This window comes from Nymphaea colorata, chromosome 13 (assembly GCF_008831285.2).
Source record: "Nymphaea colorata isolate Beijing-Zhang1983 chromosome 13, ASM883128v2, whole genome shotgun sequence".
NCBI classification, from domain to species: Eukaryota; Viridiplantae; Streptophyta; class Magnoliopsida; order Nymphaeales; family Nymphaeaceae; genus Nymphaea; species Nymphaea colorata.
In genome coordinates this window covers 2167423-2188888 of record NC_045150.1, presented here as the reverse complement: position 1 = coordinate 2188888, position 21466 = coordinate 2167423, and the positions used below count along the sequence as shown (strand labels likewise).

At 35.3% G+C, this 21466-nt stretch overlaps 1 protein-coding gene and 1 pseudogene across 3 annotated transcripts; both read left to right on the top strand.

The window, feature by feature from the left end:
• Nucleotides 1-2280: 2280 nt before the first annotated feature.
• LOC116266996 (ABC transporter E family member 2-like) lies at nucleotides 2281-19683 on the top strand (annotated as a pseudogene).
• On the top strand, nucleotides 11932-14630 carry LOC116266535 (uncharacterized). Of its 3 annotated transcripts, none has more exons than XM_031647771.2 (2): nucleotides 11932-12642; nucleotides 13764-14630. In XM_031647771.2, exon 2 carries the CDS (start codon nucleotides 13809-13811, stop codon nucleotides 14418-14420), a length of 612 nt encoding a protein of 203 aa, XP_031503631.1. In that variant the 5' UTR covers nucleotides 11932-12642; nucleotides 13764-13808; the 3' UTR covers nucleotides 14421-14630. The 3 variants fall into 3 exon arrangements, with proteins under 3 accessions (XP_031503631.1, XP_031503632.1, XP_031503630.1); XM_031647772.2 differs by having other exon boundaries at nucleotides 13743-14630; XM_031647770.2 differs by having other exon boundaries at nucleotides 13044-14630.
• Nucleotides 19684-21466: the final 1783 nt, after the last annotated feature.

Below are 21466 nucleotides of genomic sequence, written 5' to 3'. Positions count from 1 at the left end.
CGTCAACACTACTCTTTCATACTATCAAAAGAGCACCATCTATGAATCTAATTGAGGACATGACTACAATATGCCACCCAACCCGATCAATTGCGTTACCCATTACTTGGTGTGAGAGAAAGAAAGAGAGCCATAAAAAGTGAGGGAGACACCACCGGTCCACTTGGCCTTTAGCACACCCTTGGATGTGGTGCCACTCGAGCATGCCAACATGCATGCCCAATTATCCTGCACACCTTCTATATATATATATATATATATATATATATATATATTATGCAAACTATTTTCACCTATTAACAACACCAATTCATTACATAAGAGTCAGGACTAATGTTTGAGATTCCATTAACCAAGGCAGCATTAAAGATGCTTCTAAGAGAAAGAAAATCCAGCGAGGTTGAATATTTTGATGATTTCCCAAACTTTATGAAAGAGAATTCAGCCTGGTTGAGTACGTTGATGATTTCCCAAACTTTAATATACGTTATGAAATTGTTAACGGATGGAGTTCTCTATCAGTATATATTGTGTAGCTGAAGGCTCCACTAGCGGTATTGCCATGCCGTCAGTATGTGCCAACTTTTACTGACGGATGCCTCCTTCAGTGTGTATCGTAGTTTTTATTGACGACTGTCAAATATATTTGAACTTTTACTGATAGAAATGGTTGTCAGTGTGCAGCAAAATTTTGACCAACCTTAAGTACGATCCGTCAGTAAACTGCTAGATATATACGATCCGTCAGTAAACTGCTAGATATATTGACATAAGACAGCCATCAACAATGTCCAGCCCAATACTGATGGAAAACGGCGTTGATGAAACATCTCAATACTGACGATGTCCTTGTCAGTAATGGCTCTTTTTACTAATTAACTTTTACAGTCAGCAAGAACTTATAAATGTATTTTTATAATATATTTTATTATGCACGACTCAAATAATGAGAATACAAAAATGTCGATCACAATATCAATAACAGAACAAAGCTGCAATTTAACACAGAAATGAATTGTTGTAAGATGGCAGTTACCTAGTACATGAAATTCAATGCATGACATAAAAGTCTAACAAGGTTTTTAATACGTGTAGTCCATATTTCATATTAAGATGATACTCGTGTGTACTTAATTGAATGAGGCCACAAGCGAAACCATTATTTCATTTATACGAACTTTTAGCATATCTACCATTGCACATTTGGCCTCTAGCATATCTACCATTGAGCATAGGTAGGTTAACACATATTACCTTGAGCTCATCATATCCAACACATTTCTTCTCAGACACAATTAACTTTTCTTTTGCTTTTAATACTACATTTTGTACTTTGAGTTGACTTTTGGTTGCGCATGAAAGTTTTATTCCTAAGATTCTCATTGTACATATTTGAGCATGGGTATTGTTTGCATCCTAAAATTGATTTTGGTTTTTGGAATGCATCATAAAATAATTTTTCAAATGAGCAAAAATGGGATTTCCATTAGTATGAGGCTTAGCCATTCTCGGCAACTTTACTAGGACAAAAAAACCAATGAATATGTTTTTTCTCGATGCATTTTGTATTCACTCTAACATTTTCTTCAACCTAGGCGTGGTGCTTGGTAAAGAAGTTAAAGCTTTGTAAGACAAGGAAAGGAAATTCTTTTAAAGGTAGGTGTTTCCTATACTCCTATCAAAAGGTAAAAATGTTTTGAAATAAATGTTGATTTGGGAAATCCTTTTGAAATTGAGAAATTTGTTGGAAGTTTTTCCTGAATTTTGAAAACTAAGTTTGATCTTTTGAAAATTTCTTTTAAATGTTCTCTTTGAATCTTAAGTAGGTTCAAGATATTGCTCTAATTTAGTTACTACCTATTTAGAATTCTACATCATCTTGCTTAAGTTTTTTAAAGGTGTGCTTGTGATCATTTCTTAATTTCACAAATGATTGTGATTGATTCCATATGCTTCAAAGTAAATTATTCATTCATATCATAGCATTCATTTTAAAACATTCTTCCCATCACATACATCTAAACTTTCATTTATTCAGTAGACATTTTACATTAAAAAAAAATCATATTACAATGACACTTTTTTAGAAAAAGGTTTTAGAATTAGAGTTGGTTTGTGAACCACCAAGCATGGCTCCAGTGTTGAATACAATACTTGGATTTTGGTCTCGTTGAAGTACATAAAAAAAAAAAAGGAATTTTAAACTTTGGAGGAAAGATAGAAGTAGAAAAATATTTAGAAAAAAGAAATTAGTACAAAATAGAAAAAATTGAAGAAGAGATGGTTGTTATCAGAGAAAGAGGTAGAAGAGTTAATGGGCAAGAGATTTCAAGAGAAAATTTTAAAGAGAGAAATAAAGATTTTAAGAAAAAAGTTAAAAAAAGAAGAAGGTTTTAGAAAAGAGAAAGAAATAAAGATGAAAACAATAGTAAAAGATAATAATGAACAAGAATTTTAGGAGAAAAATTAGAGGTACAGAAAAAAGATGTGTAAAAAAAAAGAGAGAAATATTACTAAAAGAGCAAGAAACTATAAATCTTTTATTGGATGAGGCATTCGCTCACCATATTAAGCGCAATCTAATGTATATCTTTTCTAATACTTCCCTTTAGAAATTCCCCTAACCCCCCCCCCCCCCCCCCCCACCCTTCCTTTTCTTTCTTTCTTTCTTTTTTTTTTTTTGAGATAAACTCATGATATCTTATAGGAGTTACTATGCTAGACAGTGTTGATGTTGACAAATAGTAACTTTGGTCGATCCTCTATGTAACCTATTTTTGGTCATGTTGTAAGTTGTGACATGTCCATGCATCCTAGTTAGATGATATTTGGACCTTATATTGGAGCAACGTAGTTTTACATGCTCCCAATGGTTTTGTCTTTTATCATTTGTTACACTATATGTTTAGAGTCTGAATATGTTGTTTTGTTTTTCAAAAGATGTTCTCTTACTCAATGAAATATTATTGGCAAAGTTGGGTGATTATTTGTTGCATTTTTTAACATTTCCAATATTCATTGATCACTTACAGGTAAGATTGATATGTTACTTGTGGTGATAAATTAACAAAGTTATCGACGTGAAGTGGAAAGCAATAGAGCATCATTTTTTTTTTTTGATCTGTTAGAACTTATTGGTTTTAAAATTTTAATGTTTCTTGTATCTGGAATTTCACTTACTCTTCTACCACCATAATGTTTGGAAATTTGGCTTCTATAATAATGGGGTTACTGCTTCAGTAATTGAATATCGTTGACCATTTTTTTTAGGGAAGTTATTTATCTAAGTAGACCCAGCCTCAAAGACTGCTTTCATATCGGAGTTGTGCATTGGATGTGGTATTTGTGTCAAGGTACGTGATCTTGTTTTTTTGATCTTGTTGAATGACCTTCTATCTTATATAGCTTGATTTGGTAACTCTTAGAATGATTATTTTTTTTTTCATGAATGAAGAAATGTCCATTTGAGGCCATTCAAATTATCAATCTTCCAAACGATTTAGATAAAGATACAACACATTGTTATGGGGCGAACACCTTTAAATTGCATAGGTTTGTATGTTACTGCTACTTTGTGGCTCATAGCTCTGTTATATTGCTTTTGATAACATGAAGCATAAAATTTGCAGGTTGCAAGTTCCTAGACCTAAACAGGTTCTGGGTTTGGTTGAGAAAAATGGAATTGGAAAGTCAGCGGAAAGTTGAAGCCAAACTTGGGTCGTTTTAGTGTAATTTTTTGTATTATGCAGCAATTTTTTCTTAGACACTTTGCACATTGAAAATATTGATGACATTATAACATGAATTTTTTTCCTTCCTACTGAATCCACCTAATTGGCAGGAAATTTTGACTTATTTTAGAGGCTGAGACCTTCATAATTATTTTACCTGTATTCTGGAAAATAATCTTAAGGTACTGAGTATGATTATAATTGCCTGACATTATCACCATCCTCTGGGTATGATTTAACCAACATCAATTGAAGATTATGTTTAAGAGCATATTGTAGGAATGCTTAAGAAAAGTGAAAATGTCCACGTTTTTTTGCTGTGACTAGTTTTTCCATATTTTCTTAAAGAAGGTCTGATAAACTTGTGGCTAATGTGCAGTAGTGGACCACTTAATGCTTGTAGGTACTTTGATCTGCGTGTTGAAATTTTGTATTTGGAAAGCAGTGAATGTTTAGGCAATAACTATTGAATGATTTGCATAAGGAGATATTATTGTCTTCTAAAACCAGAACATGATGAAAATTCTAAATTTTTTCGATCAAGGAAAGGACAAAGTTATTGCATAAGGCAACATGATTGAAGGTCGGTTCTGTATCTGATCAGCGAACAGATCTCATCTACATGGGCAAATTGGCAAGAAGCTAAAAAATATTGAGATTCCAAGAATGTTAGAATAGCATTTATTGGATTGGAATACAATAGTTCTGGTTCTATCCCATCATGTCTAAGTAGTAGCATCTAGCTTTAAAATTTGCTATCCCTCTGCTATTATTAAATTTTTGTATTTTGAATAGGCAATTATCAAGCCTCAATATGTTGACTAATACCAAAAGCAATGCAAGGAAATGTGGCTCAGGTGGTTGATCAAAAGGATGAAAAAGATGAAAGCACAGCTCTGCGAGGAACTTGAGTTAAATCAGGTTATAAATAGGAATGTTGGTGGTTTATCAGGTGGAGAGCTTCAGCGGTTTGCTATTGCAATTGTGGCAATTCAGAGTGTAGAAATATATATGTTTCATAATCCATCAAGTTATCTTGATGTGAAACAGAGGCTAAAAGTTGCACAAATTATTTGGTCACTGCTTCAGCCTAACAAACATGTCTTGAACATGTTTTCTTTGTTGTACTTTAAGCATTCTGTTATGGATTTTTTAAGATCAGTCTGAGCATGACATTGTCTTACATTTCTTTTCTTTCAGCTATGTGATTGTGGTTGAACATGATCTTAGCGTTCTAGATTACCTTTTGGACTTCATTTGTTATTTCTATGGGAAGCCAGACGCTTACAGGGTTGTAACACTTCCTTTCTCTGTTAGAGAAGGTATTAACATATTCTTAATAGGATTTGTTCTAACTGAAATCTTCGGTTTTGTGACTACTCTCTTATTTTTAAGGTAACTAATTAAATGTTTGACTGTCAGTTGTTTAACTATTTGATTGTTGATTACTCTTGAATGTATATTTATTGTATAGGTTGTAGAGACAACACATGAAAGTGTTGAAGAGATACAAACTTATGCAAGATATAAATATCCAACCATGAGAAAAATACATGAAAATTTAAACTTTGTGTTGTTGAGTGTGAATTTACTGACTCCCAAATTATTGTAATGCCGGAGAAGAATGGGATTGGGAAAACCACATTTATCCGAATGTTGGTATAAAATTTGTGACGTGATATAATAGTTCTGATTAAATGTTCTTCTGCACATGTTTTGTGGTTGATTCAATCTACTGAAATTATGTCTACTTGTTTTGTTTTGGATTAGCATGTGTATATGGATTGTCCACAAAATGTAACTTTCTGCAAGCTGGTCCAAATACTACAGTTAATGGATCAAGAGCTCATTAATCTTTCTGGTGGAGAATTGTAGAGATTAGCGTTATTTCTATGTCTTGGCAAGGTAACATTTCACATTGTCGAGTTCATTTTATGAACTTCCTTTCTCTGTTAGAGAAGGTATTAACATACTCTTAGAAGATTTGTTCTAACTAAAATCTTTGGTTTCGTGACTACTCTCTTACTTTTAAGGTAACTAATTAAATGTTTGACTGTCAGTTGTTTAACTATTTGATTGTTGATTACTCTTGAATGTATATTTATTGTATAGGTTGGAGAGACAACACAAGAAAGTGTTGAAAAGATACAAACTTATGCAAGATATAAATATCCAACCTTGAGAAAAACACACAGAAATTTTAAACTTTGTGTTGTTGAGGGTGAATTTACTGACTCCCAGATTATTGTAATGTAGGGGGAGAACGGGACATGGAAGACCACATTTATCCGAATGCTGGTACAAGATTTGTGATGTGATATAATAGTTCTGGTTAAATGTTCTTATGTACATGTTTTGTGGTGGATTCAATCTACTGAAATTTTATCTACTTGTTTTGTTTTGGATTAGCATGTGTATATGGATTGTCCACTAAGTGTAACTTTCTGCAAGCTGGTCCAAATACAAAGTTAATGGACCAAGAGCTCATTAATCTTTCTGGTGGAGAATTGCAGAGATTAACGTTATTTCTATGTCTTGGCAAGGTGAAATTTCACCATCCACGGGTATGATTTAACCAACATCAATTGAAAATTATGTTTAAGAGCATTTTACTTAAATGCTTAAGAAAAGTGAAAAGGTCCACATTTTTTTGCTGTGACTGGTTTTTCCATATTTTCTTGAGGAAGTCCAATAAACTTGTGGCTAATGTGCAGTAGTGGACTACTTAATGCTTGCAGGTACTGGGTGTTGAAATTTATATTTGAAAAGCAGTGAATGTTTAGACAATAACTATTGAATGATTTGCATATGGCATATTATTGTGTTTTAAAAATAGAACAAGATGAAGATCCTAAATTTTTGTGATACAAAGTTATTGCATAAGGCAACATGATTGAAGATTATTTCTTATTTGATTGGCCAACAAATGTCATCTACATGGGCAAATTTGGCCCAAAAAATGTTGGGATTCCAAAAATGTTAAAAACAATAGTTCTGATTCTATCTCATCATGTCTAAGTAGTAAGTAGTACCATCTAGCTTTAAAATTTGCTATCTCTTACTATTATTAAATTTTTGTATTTTGAATAGGCAATTATCAAGCCTCAGTATGTTGACCACATACCGAAAGCAGTGCAAAGAAATGTGGCTCAGGTGCTTGATCAAAAGAATGAAAAGCAGATGAAAGTAGAGGTTTGCGACGAACTTATGTTAAATAAAGTTATAGATAAGAATGTTGGTGATTTATCAGGTGGAGAACTTCAATCATTATGTTATGGATCTTTTAAAATCAGCATGAGCATGACTTGTCTTGTCTTTCTTTTCTTCCAATTATGTGATTGTGGTTGAACATGATCTTAGTGTCATAGATTACCTTTCAGACTTCGTTTGTTGTTTCTATGGGAAGCCAGACGCTTACGGGGTTGTAACCGTTCCTTTCTCTATTAGAGAAGGTATTAACATATTCTTTGCAGAATTTGTTCAGACTAAAAATCTTCGGTTTCATGACGACTCTTTTACTTTTAAGGCAACTAATTAAATGTTTGACTATCAATTGTTTAGTTGTTTGATCGTTGGTTACTATTGAATGTATATTTATTGTGCAGGTTACAGAGGCAGCACAAGAAAGTGCTAAAGAGATACAAACTTATGCAAGATATAAATATCCAACCATGACAAAAACAGAAGAAAATTTTAAACTTCGTGTTGTTGAGGGTGAATTCACTGACATCCAGATTATTGTAATGTTGTGGGAGAATGAGACTGTGAATACCACATTTTTATTGTTTTCCACAATTACTTAACTCTTTTAACAACAAGAGTTCCAAAGCATTCATGCAATAAATAATTATATGACAAAACATATGTTAGCTTTCCAACATAGCAAAATGCATATTCAAGTGTGCTTCCATTTATCAAATATTTACATAGTCATCAACTTGATTAGCAACGCCTAATCTTTATTATGACTATTTAACAAAATGAGCAATTAACTCATAGTCTATCATACAAGCACTTTTCATCTTGTATAGTTTTCATCAATATACCCTCTCATAGAAAGAATTTTATTTAACTCATCAAGGTCAATAGATAGCTCTGCCAACAAATGCATGCATCAATAATTCAAATATCTCTATTCAAGTATTCTCCAAGATGATCATTGAGATCACTAGTAAGCTTAAGTCGAATAATTACCAAACTGATTCTTAGTCGGTTCTTCCCTGACCGCTTATTAGCATATTTAATCGATCAAACTTGATCATCAAATGAATAGTCGGTTCTTGTGCATACAACAATTATTCAAATATAACCATGGAGCTCTTGACTTTCATGACTATTATCAATGTCTGAAGAATATAAGAATTTGGACTCGGTTGGTTATTTTTCTAATCGACAATAAATCAATTCACAAGGTGATCAATGAACTCATTACCCAGTCGGTTCGCTACCATATTGTTCCTTAGACAATTTATGCTCAGTTGGTTCATTACCAAACTGATCTCCCATCGGTTCATTATCAGACTGATCATCTAAATAAATTAGATCCTTCAGTAAATCGTTATGATCTCCCAATGGATTATTATCTTTGTTATTATTATTCGAACACCTCAATTTCATGCATAAAAACATCATATATCCTACTTTCATTTGGGTATTCAATACAAATGTTTTTGCAAACATTTCTTTAATTTTTAGATCTGCATTTGACATGCATTCTGATCTCCAAAAAATCTCAATATGGATCTAATTAGTGTGGATTTCATAATATTCATGAGTATTATTTTACACCTCATGGAAAATATTAAAATCAAATTCATTCTCAAACGAGAACTTGTTTAGTAGCATGCTAACATAGTTCAATCCACAAATGAACAAATAACATAATATGCTTGGATCTAATATAAACAGGATATGAATGTTTAACCGTATATCCAAACATATATATAATCAAAGTTGTACCTATTGTGGATAGATCCAATCCCAAATGTCATATGAATATAAAGATTCAGATTATATTAACATTGATCCAAACCCAAAAATATCATAAACACAACTTGATATAGATTTAAGACACAAATGATCCATATGAAGTATTGTACAACATGATTTCAATAACCATGTTTGGTCTAATATAAACAGGACAGGACATGGATGTTTAACTGTATATCCAAATATATATATTCAAATCTGAACCAAAGCTGTATCTATGGTGGATAGATCCAATCTCAAATGTCATATGAATATAAAGATACAGATTATATGAGCGTTGATCCAAACCCAAAAATATCACAAACACAATTTGATATAAATTTAACACAAAAATGATCCATATGAAGTAATGTACAACATGATTTCAATAACCATGTTTGGATCTAAACAATAACCCAATTCTTGAACAAGGTGAAACAAGGAAAATTTCTTTACCTTGAGATGATGCAAGTCTGTACCCATAATAATTCATCACCTTTAAGAGCAAACAAAGCAAGTCTTCAAATAAAGACATTCAAACTCATATGGGTTTCAGTTCAAGAGTGTTACATTAAAACATTGTTCAATAGCACTCTAAAATGATTTGAATCTAGAATGACAATAAATATCACAATATTATTGGATCCAAAAAACAAACATGATAGTAAACATGATATGATATTTTTCTCACATATCCAAACAAGTCAATTTAGATCTGAATTCATATATGCTAGTTATCTTTGATAAGGGCAAATAAAATTTCATGTACTAGAATTTATAGTACAAAAGATCTTCAAATAAAAATATTTCATTAATATGGCTTTCATCATGTTTAAGACTGTTACCTTACAACTGCAGGCAAAAGGTAAACGTGATGATATATTGGATTCAATGTAAGTGCAGATATTTGGAGCCAAAGATCAAAATAAGTTAATCTGGATCTAAATCTATCAGAAACCGAGCACAATGCTATATTGATCTCACCATGTCTAAGAGTGTTGATTTACACCTCTTAGCATACCAATATACAATAATATAATCATAAACACAAAGTAATATAATCTTTATCCCAAGAATATTCTTTCAAAATAAGCAAAAGAAATTCGTCTTACAGCACTCAAGTGCTACTCACATTAAAAACATACAACTTATAAAACCATTAGATCTAAAAATCAATACATATCATAATATGTTTAGATCTAATATAAACAAGATATAGATCTTGAACAAGTCAAATCTAATCATGCTCCAAAAGTATAATCATTCATTTTAACTAGGATAAACACAAAGTAATATAATCTTTATCCCAAGAATATTCTTCCAAAATAAGCAAAAGAAATTTGTCTTACAGCACTCAAGTGCTACTCACATTGAAAACATACAACTTGTAAACCCATTAGATCTAAAAATCAATACATATCATAATATGTTTAGATCTAATATAAACAAGATATAGATCTTGAACAAGTCAAATCTGATCATGCTCCAAAAGTATAATCATTCATTTTAACTAGGATAAACACAAAGTAATATAATCTTTATCTCAAGAATATTCTTTCAAAATAAGCAAAAGAAATTTGTCTCTACTCACATTGAAAACATACAACTTGTAAAATCATTAGATCTAAAAATCAATACATATCATAATATGTTTAGATCTAATATAAACAAGATATAGATCTTGAACAAGTCAAATCTAATCATGCTCCAAAAGAATGCAACGTATAGTGTGAGGTCCAAATTCAACAACTAAATGGATATATTAAACAAAGTTTTGGTCATGTCTAATATAAACATGGACCCAAAATGTCGATGAATATTTGTAAAGCAAGTATAATAACATATATTTGAACCAATATGGACTTTTAGTTAATATCCAAACAAATTTATATATGAATATGTCATGATTCAAACTGAATACAATTATGGATCTTAATCAGATCCAAAGCAAAAATCCAAATGATTATTTAGATTCAGATTTTACCATTGTGGATCCACACACAATGATATCAACACAAGAACTGGTATGTATTTAAACAAATAAAGATGATCCAAATTAAAATCCAATATGAACATGTTCAACATACATGGATCCAAACCTCAACGACATTCAACCGTACAATAGATATGGCTGCAAGGTTCAAAATATCAAATGGATAATAGTCAAATCCAAATAGGTATCCACATCCAATCAAGGATCTGGATATAGTAATACCCACAATATAACCAATATTGTTCGAACAAGAACCAGCTTTACTACAAATAGCATAAACTTTGATTTGACAAAAAACATTCAAATCATAACCAGAATTCTAGTTAGTAAAAAGAGATTGACATTTCTTATCAAATTCATTTCATTGTGTTCATTTTTCTTTATATCAACACATCCCCATTTCAATTCTTTTCGAGTCAAGGCCATAGGACGATGTTTGTTTTGCAAGTGGCACATTTACTATTCACATTCAAATTCACTAAGTTTATCCAAAGTGAAGATAGACCCTCTTTAGAGAGCACCAAAAAGAATAAAAAATATTCTTGATTTTGCATGCATAAATCTATGCCAATAGGAGCACCATTATTTGTTGCATTGATTTTACACTCCTTCATACAAGCATAAGCCTACATATATGCTGCTAAACATTTTTTTGATTTTGGTCAGTATTAATTTCGTGACAAGAAAAGAATAGTAATCTACTCTTGAAATCATTTTTAGATTAATTTTGTGACAAGAAAAGAATAGTAATACAGGAAAAAAAAAAAAAAAAAGAGAATAACACATTAGAAGATCTCAATAACATTCTAATGTATCACTTTACTCAATATTAAATTTTAGACCATATGTTTCTCTTCTCATTTTCCAATTTATTTTCAAAACCCTTTTTCAAAAATTTTAATAAGTTTGAGTGGCTCCTATATGCAATTGTGCCTAAAATCTCCTTTTCAGCCGAAATTGCAAAACAATTATTTGAAACCCTCTTTCAGAAATTTATAATAACTCTGAGGGTAACACTTCGCAGTTTCATATAAAATTATACGTTTTCACCGAAATTAACTTTCCAAAGCCTCTTTTTGAAAACATTTTTATCAAAAACATTGCGGCATTATTTTATGAAAATTTAGACAGCGTTTTTAAAAACTTTACGAAACATGTGGACTAATTTCGTAATTTAAAATTATTAATATAAAGACCCCTCCGAACATGTTTTCCTCCTATTTTCGGTTTCATTCTCTCTCCTCTCGAGAACTTCTCTCTTCGCTCTTGCGGAACACCCTTTAGTATCTTCCCCTCTCCTCTCGGCCGCCCTGCAACCAGCTCGTCTCTACCTAGGGCGCGAGGAAGACCTTGCTACCGGCGAGGGAGACTCCAAAGATTCTCATTGTTCTGTCCTCCTTCTCGCGGAAGCAACAGGAGCAGCGGCTCAAACTCTCAATGAGGTGCGAGAAGCTCTGAGAAGGAAGACGGTGGCCGAGGCAAGAGACAAGCGAGTGCTCACGCCTGCTAAACTTCGTCTGCTAGACCCAAAAAAAGAACAGACGGCTGAACAATAGGTGCTCTCAAATCCTCTAAATAGGGGCTTGGGTCGTCGCCGGGAAAAAAAAAAGAGCACCGGTTGGGTTTCCCCTGGCTGCGATGGACAAAACAAAAACAAAAAAGAACGACGGGGGAGATGGCCAACAACTGAAGCAACTATCAAATACTTTCTGCTATAGTTTTGGGTCTCTGCTGGTAGAGAAGACCGAACGGAGCGGTTGCGGGTCTCTGCTGGAAGAGAAGACCGAACAGAGCAGTTGCGGCCAAGGTGTTTTGGGTAGTCCATGTCCTTGCGTGTCTGCTGAAACAAGAGCAGCCGTGGGTTTCCGGTTGTTCCAGAGTGTCCGGTTTACAGAAGAAGAAGAAAAAACAATTTATCAGAGGCTTCCAAACGCAGGTTACAACACGAAGGTAATCCTGTCTCTCTGTCTTAGCGCGTGTGCCCTTTCAGATTTTTATTGTTCTCAGTGTTTTCCTTTCTTAAATTGACGTCAAGATCGTTGACAGAGGTCTAGAGATCAATTCCATTTTATGTTTCTCTCGACCTCAGAGATACAGAACACAGAGCGCACCATTATATATTAAATCCAAAAAAAAATGCTTTTCTATTCCGTCTAGCATGCTTCAATTCAAACTGTCTATATGTTTCATGTAAACAGTCTAGACATGCTTCATATTTAGAGATCCATACTTCAAGCATGATGAGAGAGACGATGTTCGCATGTGCGCACGTATTCTTTACTTGAATTCGACAACCTTGGCTTACTTGAATTCGACAACTTTGGCTCTGATACCACTGCAGTAACTTTTAGGTTCGGCCCAAGATCTCTGCGCACAAGCTTAGCCTGCAACATAAACCTGCAGAACCAAAAACGGGAAGAAAAGAAACAAGAAAAGAGATTTTCACAGGTTTGCTTCTAGGAGGCGCAGCTTAGCTAATCATGTTGATTAATCCTAAGCAAATGATAAACTGGGTTTTTATAGACGGCCTCATAAGTTTTCTCAATGCCCAGCAACGAACGGTTAAGCCAAAGAAATTAATTTTCTCAATTAATTGGCAATTTTCTTATTTAATCAGGTATCCAACAATTTGATGGTACAGTTGAATTGGAACAGCTTTTGTTGTGCTTTAGATTTTCAATATACCCTGGTTGTCTATGTCATAAAGTTTGACTATTGTAGGCCATTTACTTTGAATGCCTTTGTTACCAAATTTTACACCATCGAATAATACAATTATTAGCTGGATGCCATTTTCTTTTATACGATCCGACCTAGCGATTTGGTTCAAAATTCAAACAAAACGTACTCTAAATCTAGTTTCCTAGTTTGATAAAAAGCAGCGTCTATTGATGATAGAAAATGGAAAATTTTGGTTGACGCCGGAAATAGAAGGCCCTCTAACTGCTCGGAGATCATCTCTCTATAAATATATATGTGTTTCTGCTCTCTTCTTTTAAACCCTCCAAGATCGATCGATCGACCGATCACGTTCCTTGCCAAAACCTCAGCTTTCACAGTATCCACCTTAGATTTCGGTCGCCTCCAGAAGATCAGGCATCAATTGAAAAGCAAACATGAAGAACAAGACAGAAGGAGGGAGTTGCAGCAACAGGGCAGACAATGGCGGCCTCTTCTTGCTGGCCGAAGAGGCTGAACGACAAGGGTGCTCGAAGCAGACGGGGAAGGAGGTGGAAGCAGAGAGAGAGAGGGCCTCGCTGTTCCCGTTCCTCAAGAGCACGAGACACCGGAGCAAGGTTCTTGGGTGGCCGGAGGCGGTGGTCAGGTGCCATGCCATGTTGCCGCTCGTAAAATCCGTTTGCGTGAAGAAACTGACGGCGACGGACACCAGGAGCCACCACAATCGTCTGCTGTTCCGTAGAGAAGACGTGCATGACTTGGTGTTCGAGGAGTTGAAGGAAGCGGAGAGAAGGATGGTGTGCGAGGAAGGCGGGAACGGCCTGCTGGTTCCGACGCTCGACGAGGCGGGTCGGCCGTGGGCACTTGTCCTCATCTACTGGTCGAGCAATGGGTCGTACGTCCTGAAGAAAGACTGGACCAAGCTCGCCGACTCTAATGGCTTCCATGCACATATCGACATTGAGATCTTCAGCTTCAGGCAGCGCACGAGCGGAAGGCTCTGTTTCGTCATCATCCGTCGTTCCCCTGCTACTGGTCATGCATGGTGACCCACAGGAGATCGATGATGATGATCAGGGAGAGTAATGAGGCGGCTTAATGGGACACTTGATTCATCGACTGATTTTTTAGGATCGGGGAGCATACAGTGGCTGGCTGGCTGATATTTTTGTCCATTAATATTCCTTGTTATATTGTCATAGTTAATAATGGCAGGATGCCACTTATACAATTCTTCATGTATTAATTCTTCTGGTCGTTTTCCCATCACGTTCTTGTTCAAGATCAGATTTTTACTTTCTGTTGAAGCTATTTTCCCAAGTCCCTGCATCAGAGAGAGAAAGTGAGGGAGACGGCCGGAGATCAGGGAGGGAGTGCTTTGGAAACAATTTAGTTATTCTTCTTTTCTTGAAAAAAAAAAGAAATAAAGGCTTCTGAAATTCCTTTTTGGGAAGAAGGGAAATTAGTTGGCGACAACTATTTTCCAAATAGCTTACATGATGTCTTTATCAAACTCAACTGAATCAGATCCATGCTAGGGAAAAAAGGTGTTTGATGGACATCTCGGATGACTTAATTTGACAGTCATAAATTAAATACATTAAAAACCACGCTCTATCTAACTCAAAAGAAGAGAGAATCAAAATATCTAAACCATCTCCTAAATGTTTATATCTTAACTCGATTCGTAGACCGAATCGATGGTGCTACGGATTCGGTGGATCGACGACTCAATCCATTTTGAATCGGCCAAACACTAAAAAAAAAAAACTTACTTAGAAAAATAAATAGAAAAATGTAAAAATTAATTATTCTTTTCAAATATGTTAAGAATTATATAATGATAAAAAGAGAGCACTTAATCATAATGATATAGTGCTATATTCATTTGATTGTGAGTGCACTCTCAACCATTGCAGAATTAAATGCATGTTCGAATGGCTCGCTTATGAGTAACCTGAACTCAATTTGAAAAACCCAGCACAAGAAGAAGGTGCTCAAGGATGTAAACGAGGCTGAGGTTTTGGCTATAATGATTTTCACAAACTTTACTTGAAATTTCTATATACATTGAATTTAATGGATTTGAAGCGCGCAGGAACGAGATATAGCCAACAGATTTGTGGTGAAAATCGTATACTTTGGGTTTCTTGCTCAATCCGTCTCGTGCGTTTCGGAGAATCAAAAACTGTATGGATTTGTGTAGGAAGGAACGAAGGAGCTCTGTGCTGATCCAAATTAATTGGTCCTGGAGAGTCCCGACCTTGGAGATGATGGTGCCGCACCTACACGAAGAAGAAAGAAATGGCTCGGCCATGTTTTGCCCGTAAGGACCTAACCGCGTCCGCCGGTCAGCAGCCGCCACGCTCGCTTTTCTCGCTGCTCCACTTCAATGGCTTTATTAATCAGAGGAGGTAGAGGAGGAATGGCTGTTCTGCCGCCTTACGCTCCACCAACCCGCAGCGCCTCCTCCTTTCGCCTCCAGTTCTCTTCCCGCCATCACCACCTAAGCCGGTCTGTCCTCCCTTTCCCGAATCCTGATCTCGACTTCTTTCTCTCCAAGAAGCAGAAGCTCCGGACGAGGAGCAGGGCCTCCATTTTCGCCATGGCATACGAGAAGGAGCTCTCCGTCGCCAAGAAGGCCGCTTCCCTCGCTGCCCAACTCTGCAAGGTCTCACTTTTTCTCTCTCGATCTGCAAATTGGGTTTCTTGTTTCTTCTTCTCCATAAATGTCATTGTGCTATAACCAGTACTGGCGGCCTGCTTCCGTCTGTTTTCCGTTGCCAAAACTTCGCCGGTTTTCCTTTCAGTTTAGGCACTGGATTAACCTAGTTCCATAAGGGGAGGCATCCTTTCGATCTGTCAATGAAATTTATTTGAATGACCCTTTTGGGATCCTTAGATGGTAGGGTGGGGAAGCAATGAAGCATGGTTCTTGCGTATGTGTCACGATCGTTCAACAAGAAGGGGAATGTAATATGTTTAGAGAGATGCTCGTGCATTTCTCCTGCATGATGCTTCATTGCACTGACGTCTTCACTGCGGCAAGGGCCAAGGGGTGTTTGATTTTGTGGCTACTAGTTAGATTCCATTCTTTTGCTCCATTTTCGTGCGAGATCCTGATGGTTTGAAGTGTCTCTGCTTACCTCTTCCTTGTTTGGAGATCGCTTTGTTTTCCGTGAAGGTTGTCATCGCTATAATGCAAATACTCAAGGAGACAAGACATTCCTCTATCGTATTTATTTTCTTTATTTTCCCCTTAAGTTTGCGTTTAAAAAGTTTAATATGAATCTGCAAGTAGGCGTTAATGTGAAGTGATTCAGTTGTCCCTATAGCATTGCAGTTTATGAAACATCGCTAAAATTATTGCAAATATTGGAGGAGACAAGGCATGCATCTATCTTCTTTATTTTCCTTACTTTTCCGTTGAGTTTGCATTTAAAACTAGTCAAGTTACAACTTTCATGCATCTAGTTGGACAAGTTGAGGTTAGAACTTGGAGCTAGATTTTGCCACATTTAGTTGCCTTATGCAGTACTAAATGTGACAAATTTGGTCTACGCATAAAATGATTGAGATATGAGTTAAAAGGTGAAGACCGTTCTCATGTTACTGTCATGAAAATTGCCAGGAAGCCCCTGCCATTGCCTCATTGAAATGTGGATAAGATGGGCCACCACTATAATGGATGTTTCTTCTGTCTAGCTATTTAAAATCTAACAATTACTGTTTTGTCTATTTTAATGGCAGCATTTTAGAGTGATATTGTTGGTCCTTGATTATTTAATTTTGGTTTCAACTGGTAGTTCTTTCCTCTCTTCATACAACACTAATGAATGGCTTCATTGTACTCAAAATCTAGGCATCACTCTTAAGATACTACGTCTTAGTTGCTTTTGACTTTTTCAGTAGGGACCAACGTACTATTTTGTCACAGAGACTTATACATACAAATGTAACTAATTACAATTTTATTATACCCTGTTTTTCAGAAAGTGCAGAAGTCGCTTTTGCAGTCAGATGTCCAATCAAAGACTGATAAAAGCCCTGTAACAATTGCTGACTATGGTATATGCTTTTACGCTTCAAATGTTTCTTTAATTATGAATTGGCTGACAGACAGTGAGTAGCACGTTAACAGTTAATAGTAAAACATGGGTTAACCCAGGCAGATGTCCAAAATATGACATTGGTGTGTATGTGGCTCATGGTTGCTCTGTAGATTGAAACTTATGGTTTAATGTTGATGTTATGTTTACATGCATATTGGAAAATGAGATATAATCCTCAAAGAGAATATTTACTTGCTAAGCAATAATTTACGGAAAGAATAATTGAAAAGAGCAGTTATGCATAACAGGATATGTGCAATCCAAAGTTTTCATCTTATGACAGTATCACCACATTGGGATGGCATCAACTTCTACTTTTGTTTTGGGCATGTCTAATTTAGTGGAGAATTAAAAGTAGATCACTTTCAATAGGCATATCTAGCAGCCATAGTCACACAAAACACTTTTTCTTTTTTCAAAAAGAATGCAAAAAAACTCAACAAATAAATCAGCCGGTTAAAACTTTAAAAGAGGGCCGTAAAAAAACATTAAAATGAAAGAAATGTGAAAAAATCGTTTGTTTCCCTTTTTTTAATTTTTTCTCTCTTTTTCCATTTTCTAGTTTTTATTTGTTGCAAATCTACTTATTTCTTTGTGTTTGTGACTTCAGTTATTAGTTTCTCACTTATTTTATTTTTCCCTCATTCTTATTTTTCTTAAAATTAACCATATTTTTTCCCCTTTGTTTCAAGCTCACCGTATTATACCCGAGAAAAACCTCGCCGCTTAAAATGCGAGAAAGTTTTCTGTGACTCTGCTAGCAACAAAGTTGTAAATTGCATACTAAAAATATATAAGTCCAGAAAAGATAAAAAAGTCTACGGAACAATGTAAGCTCTCATAATAGATACCACTCAAGTCCATTCAATTTCATTTGCCCCAATATTCCTTTTCATGTGACTTTGAATGCCTTTGTTACCAAATTAATTCACCTGTAAATTTTTTATTTTTCTGACATCTGAATATTTCTTCAGTTGTTTTTTTGTCATGCACCTCACATCATCCACTTTTACTGAAATTCAAGTGTACTGTAGCCAAATAAGTGATTCACACATTAATACCCATAGGTTGGACAAGCCACTGGCTAGTCAAAATCTAGCCAACTGAAAGAGTTGCACCGAGCAACCCAACCATTTCAAAGGGTGGCATTTGCTGCTTTGTCATCTTTGTTGATTGCTGAGTTGAAATGCTATTTGGCATGTTGCTGCTTCAAGGAATAACTCATGCTTTCATACAGCCTGCTGACTTATCTGATTGATGAGCCAAGTGCGTATCTGACTCAGAGCAGCGTATAGTGGCTTCTAAAGTCATAAAGTGATTCACCCTTCATGCTAAGAAGACTGCGTTTGTGGTGGAGCATGACTTTATAATGGCAACATACCTTGCTGATCGAGTTATTGTTTACAACGGGATACCATCCTTGGATTGTGTTGCTAATGCTCCCCAGTCCCTCTTGACAGGAGTGAATCTTTTCTTGTTGGTAAGCTAATTGATTCCTTGTTTATTTGTATCATGGGTTCTCTCTAGGAAGTGGTTTCTCATTCCGTGGTGATTTTGTGCAGAATTTGGACATTACTTTTAAAAGAGATCCGACCAACTATATGCCCCGCATAAACAAGCTTGATTCTACCAAAGACAGGGAACAGAAGGCTGCTGGTTCCTATTACTACCTGGATGATCGAGGCAGCTCCCTTTGCATGTTTCCGACACTTGCACCATGTGATTATTAGATACACTCATTTTATTCACTTCTACGGTTTCACTATTCTTTTTGACAAGGTTTCAGCGTGCCCATCTGGGATTCTAGTGGCAGATTTAACTATGCTGGTTGTATACCTTGTTGAACCGTCATTTGATGATGATGATGCAGTCTGCTTGACAAAGAGGCCTAATTGAAGTATTCTTGATGTTCAGTTTTTCCAGAGTTCCATAGCAACAAATGTAGATCTTCCGTTAGTGCTATGCAAACCGGTGATGTCTTGAAGGATGCTGCATTTTGAGTTTTTCACCTGCATGTCTGCTGTTGAAGGCTTTTGAGTGGTTTTCTACATGTCTCATGCTTAAGTGCAGGGGCAGGAAATGAGTTTTGGTCGGTCAATAAGTTGAAATTAGAAAAGTCCATTTGACGATCATATGTCCTGCTTGAAAATTCTTTGTAGCCTTCCTTTGTTACTTTCCCATTGCATGAACGTATTTGACAGAGAGGGAGCATCTGTCTTTTTACGCATTTACTCACGGTTCAGATATTGATGGTTTTCGACTTTGCGTCGTTTTTCTTATTAGGAAAAAATCAGATTGCTCAACTGAATACCTTCCATTAAACCACCAGCCAGAATGGCTAAATCTTCTGCTCTGAGCCATCCATTTTGCTTAGAATGTAATTAATATATAACAAGCCGTCGATGAAGTTACATTTTGATGTTGATCGTAGTTAACTTTGCTTCCGAATTAGATGGGGTTCAGCCACGATGCAAGAAATCCTACACTGGTGGTTGCATGTCGTCCATATGCGCATCTCACTTTGTGGAAACAAAGGTGGAAACAAAGGTGCTTCATTATAAGCGAGTATGCACAAAACTCCAAAGCACATTCGATCCATTTGGGGTGATCACCAGAATAACATGACTGGTTTCACATACTGTTGACAGCTAAAGGGCTACTAACTGCTTGAGATTAGAGATAGACCGACAATAAGCATACATAAATCATGAACTTTATTAGAACAAAATAGTTTGAATAATGGAACAAGTACACTCTCTGTTAGTTTTATTTTTTTATATTTCCTAATGTTGATAGTTTAGTTTCAATGGTGCATATTCTAGATTCGCTTTCTTTTAAATAACTAAGCTCGTAAATAATAGTTAGGATTAGTCGGTTGCTCTTTGTTACTATTTCAGTTCATACATAGTTCTGGTAATTCCATACTGTTACTTGTCACTGTTGCTACTATTTCGGTTTTAGTGTTTCCGAATTGGTGCTTGTAATTTTGCTTGAACCTTTTAGTTGGCTAGTGTTGTTCCGCTTTAATTACCAGAAGATTTGGAATGTGGATTGGAGATGATTTTGGTGTACTTGAATGAAAAATGGTACATTCCTTTCCATCATATCCAAAAGCATGCGATAATATATAATCACTTGCAACATCTAGGAAAAACACTGCTGATAGTTTGCTATTCAGGAAGCACAACGTCTCTCTCTCTCCAATATATATATATATATATATATATATATATATATATATATATATATATATATATATATATATATATATATATATATATATATATATATATATATATATATATGTGTGTGTCTGTGTGTGTGTGATCCTCTGTTATTTGAGAACTCAATTCTCATCTCCTTCACTACTTTATCCAAGAAAGTTACGCTCAGGCAAGTGCGGAGGGAGGGGGGGCCGCCCGGGCCATGGCCCGGGTGAGCCCAGGAAAAAAAAAATTTACATTGAAAAAAATCAATTTTTTTTTTGTTTAGCCCGACCGATTGCTCCTCGTCGCTCCTCTTGGCCCGACCCTTGCTCGGCCCGCAAATCATATTGGCCGGACCCTAAAAAAAATCCTGACTCCACCCCTGCGCTCAAGTTGCTAGTGTCCCGAGTCAACAGTAGCATAAATGTAATGTAAGGTACCTAAGAAGTCCTCTATCCGTTCCTTTTTTATGACGACATCTTCTTAATTGAAAATGCATTTACCTTGTAAAAGAAACACAAGATCAAACTAGGAACGTCAACAAGAAAAAAAGAAAGGAACTTTCAAAAGGGAAAATTAAAGTGACAGAGAGAGAAAAGAAGTTTAAGAGAGAGAAAGAAATACGAATAAATAAAAAAAACTTGAAAGAAGGTGAGAAATTTTAAAATTAAAGAATGTGAGAAAGTCGTTTAAGAAAGAGAAAGAAATAGAAATAAAAAACTTGTAAGAAAGAGAGAAATTTAAAAATTAAAGAGAGAGAGGGAGAGAGAGAGAAAG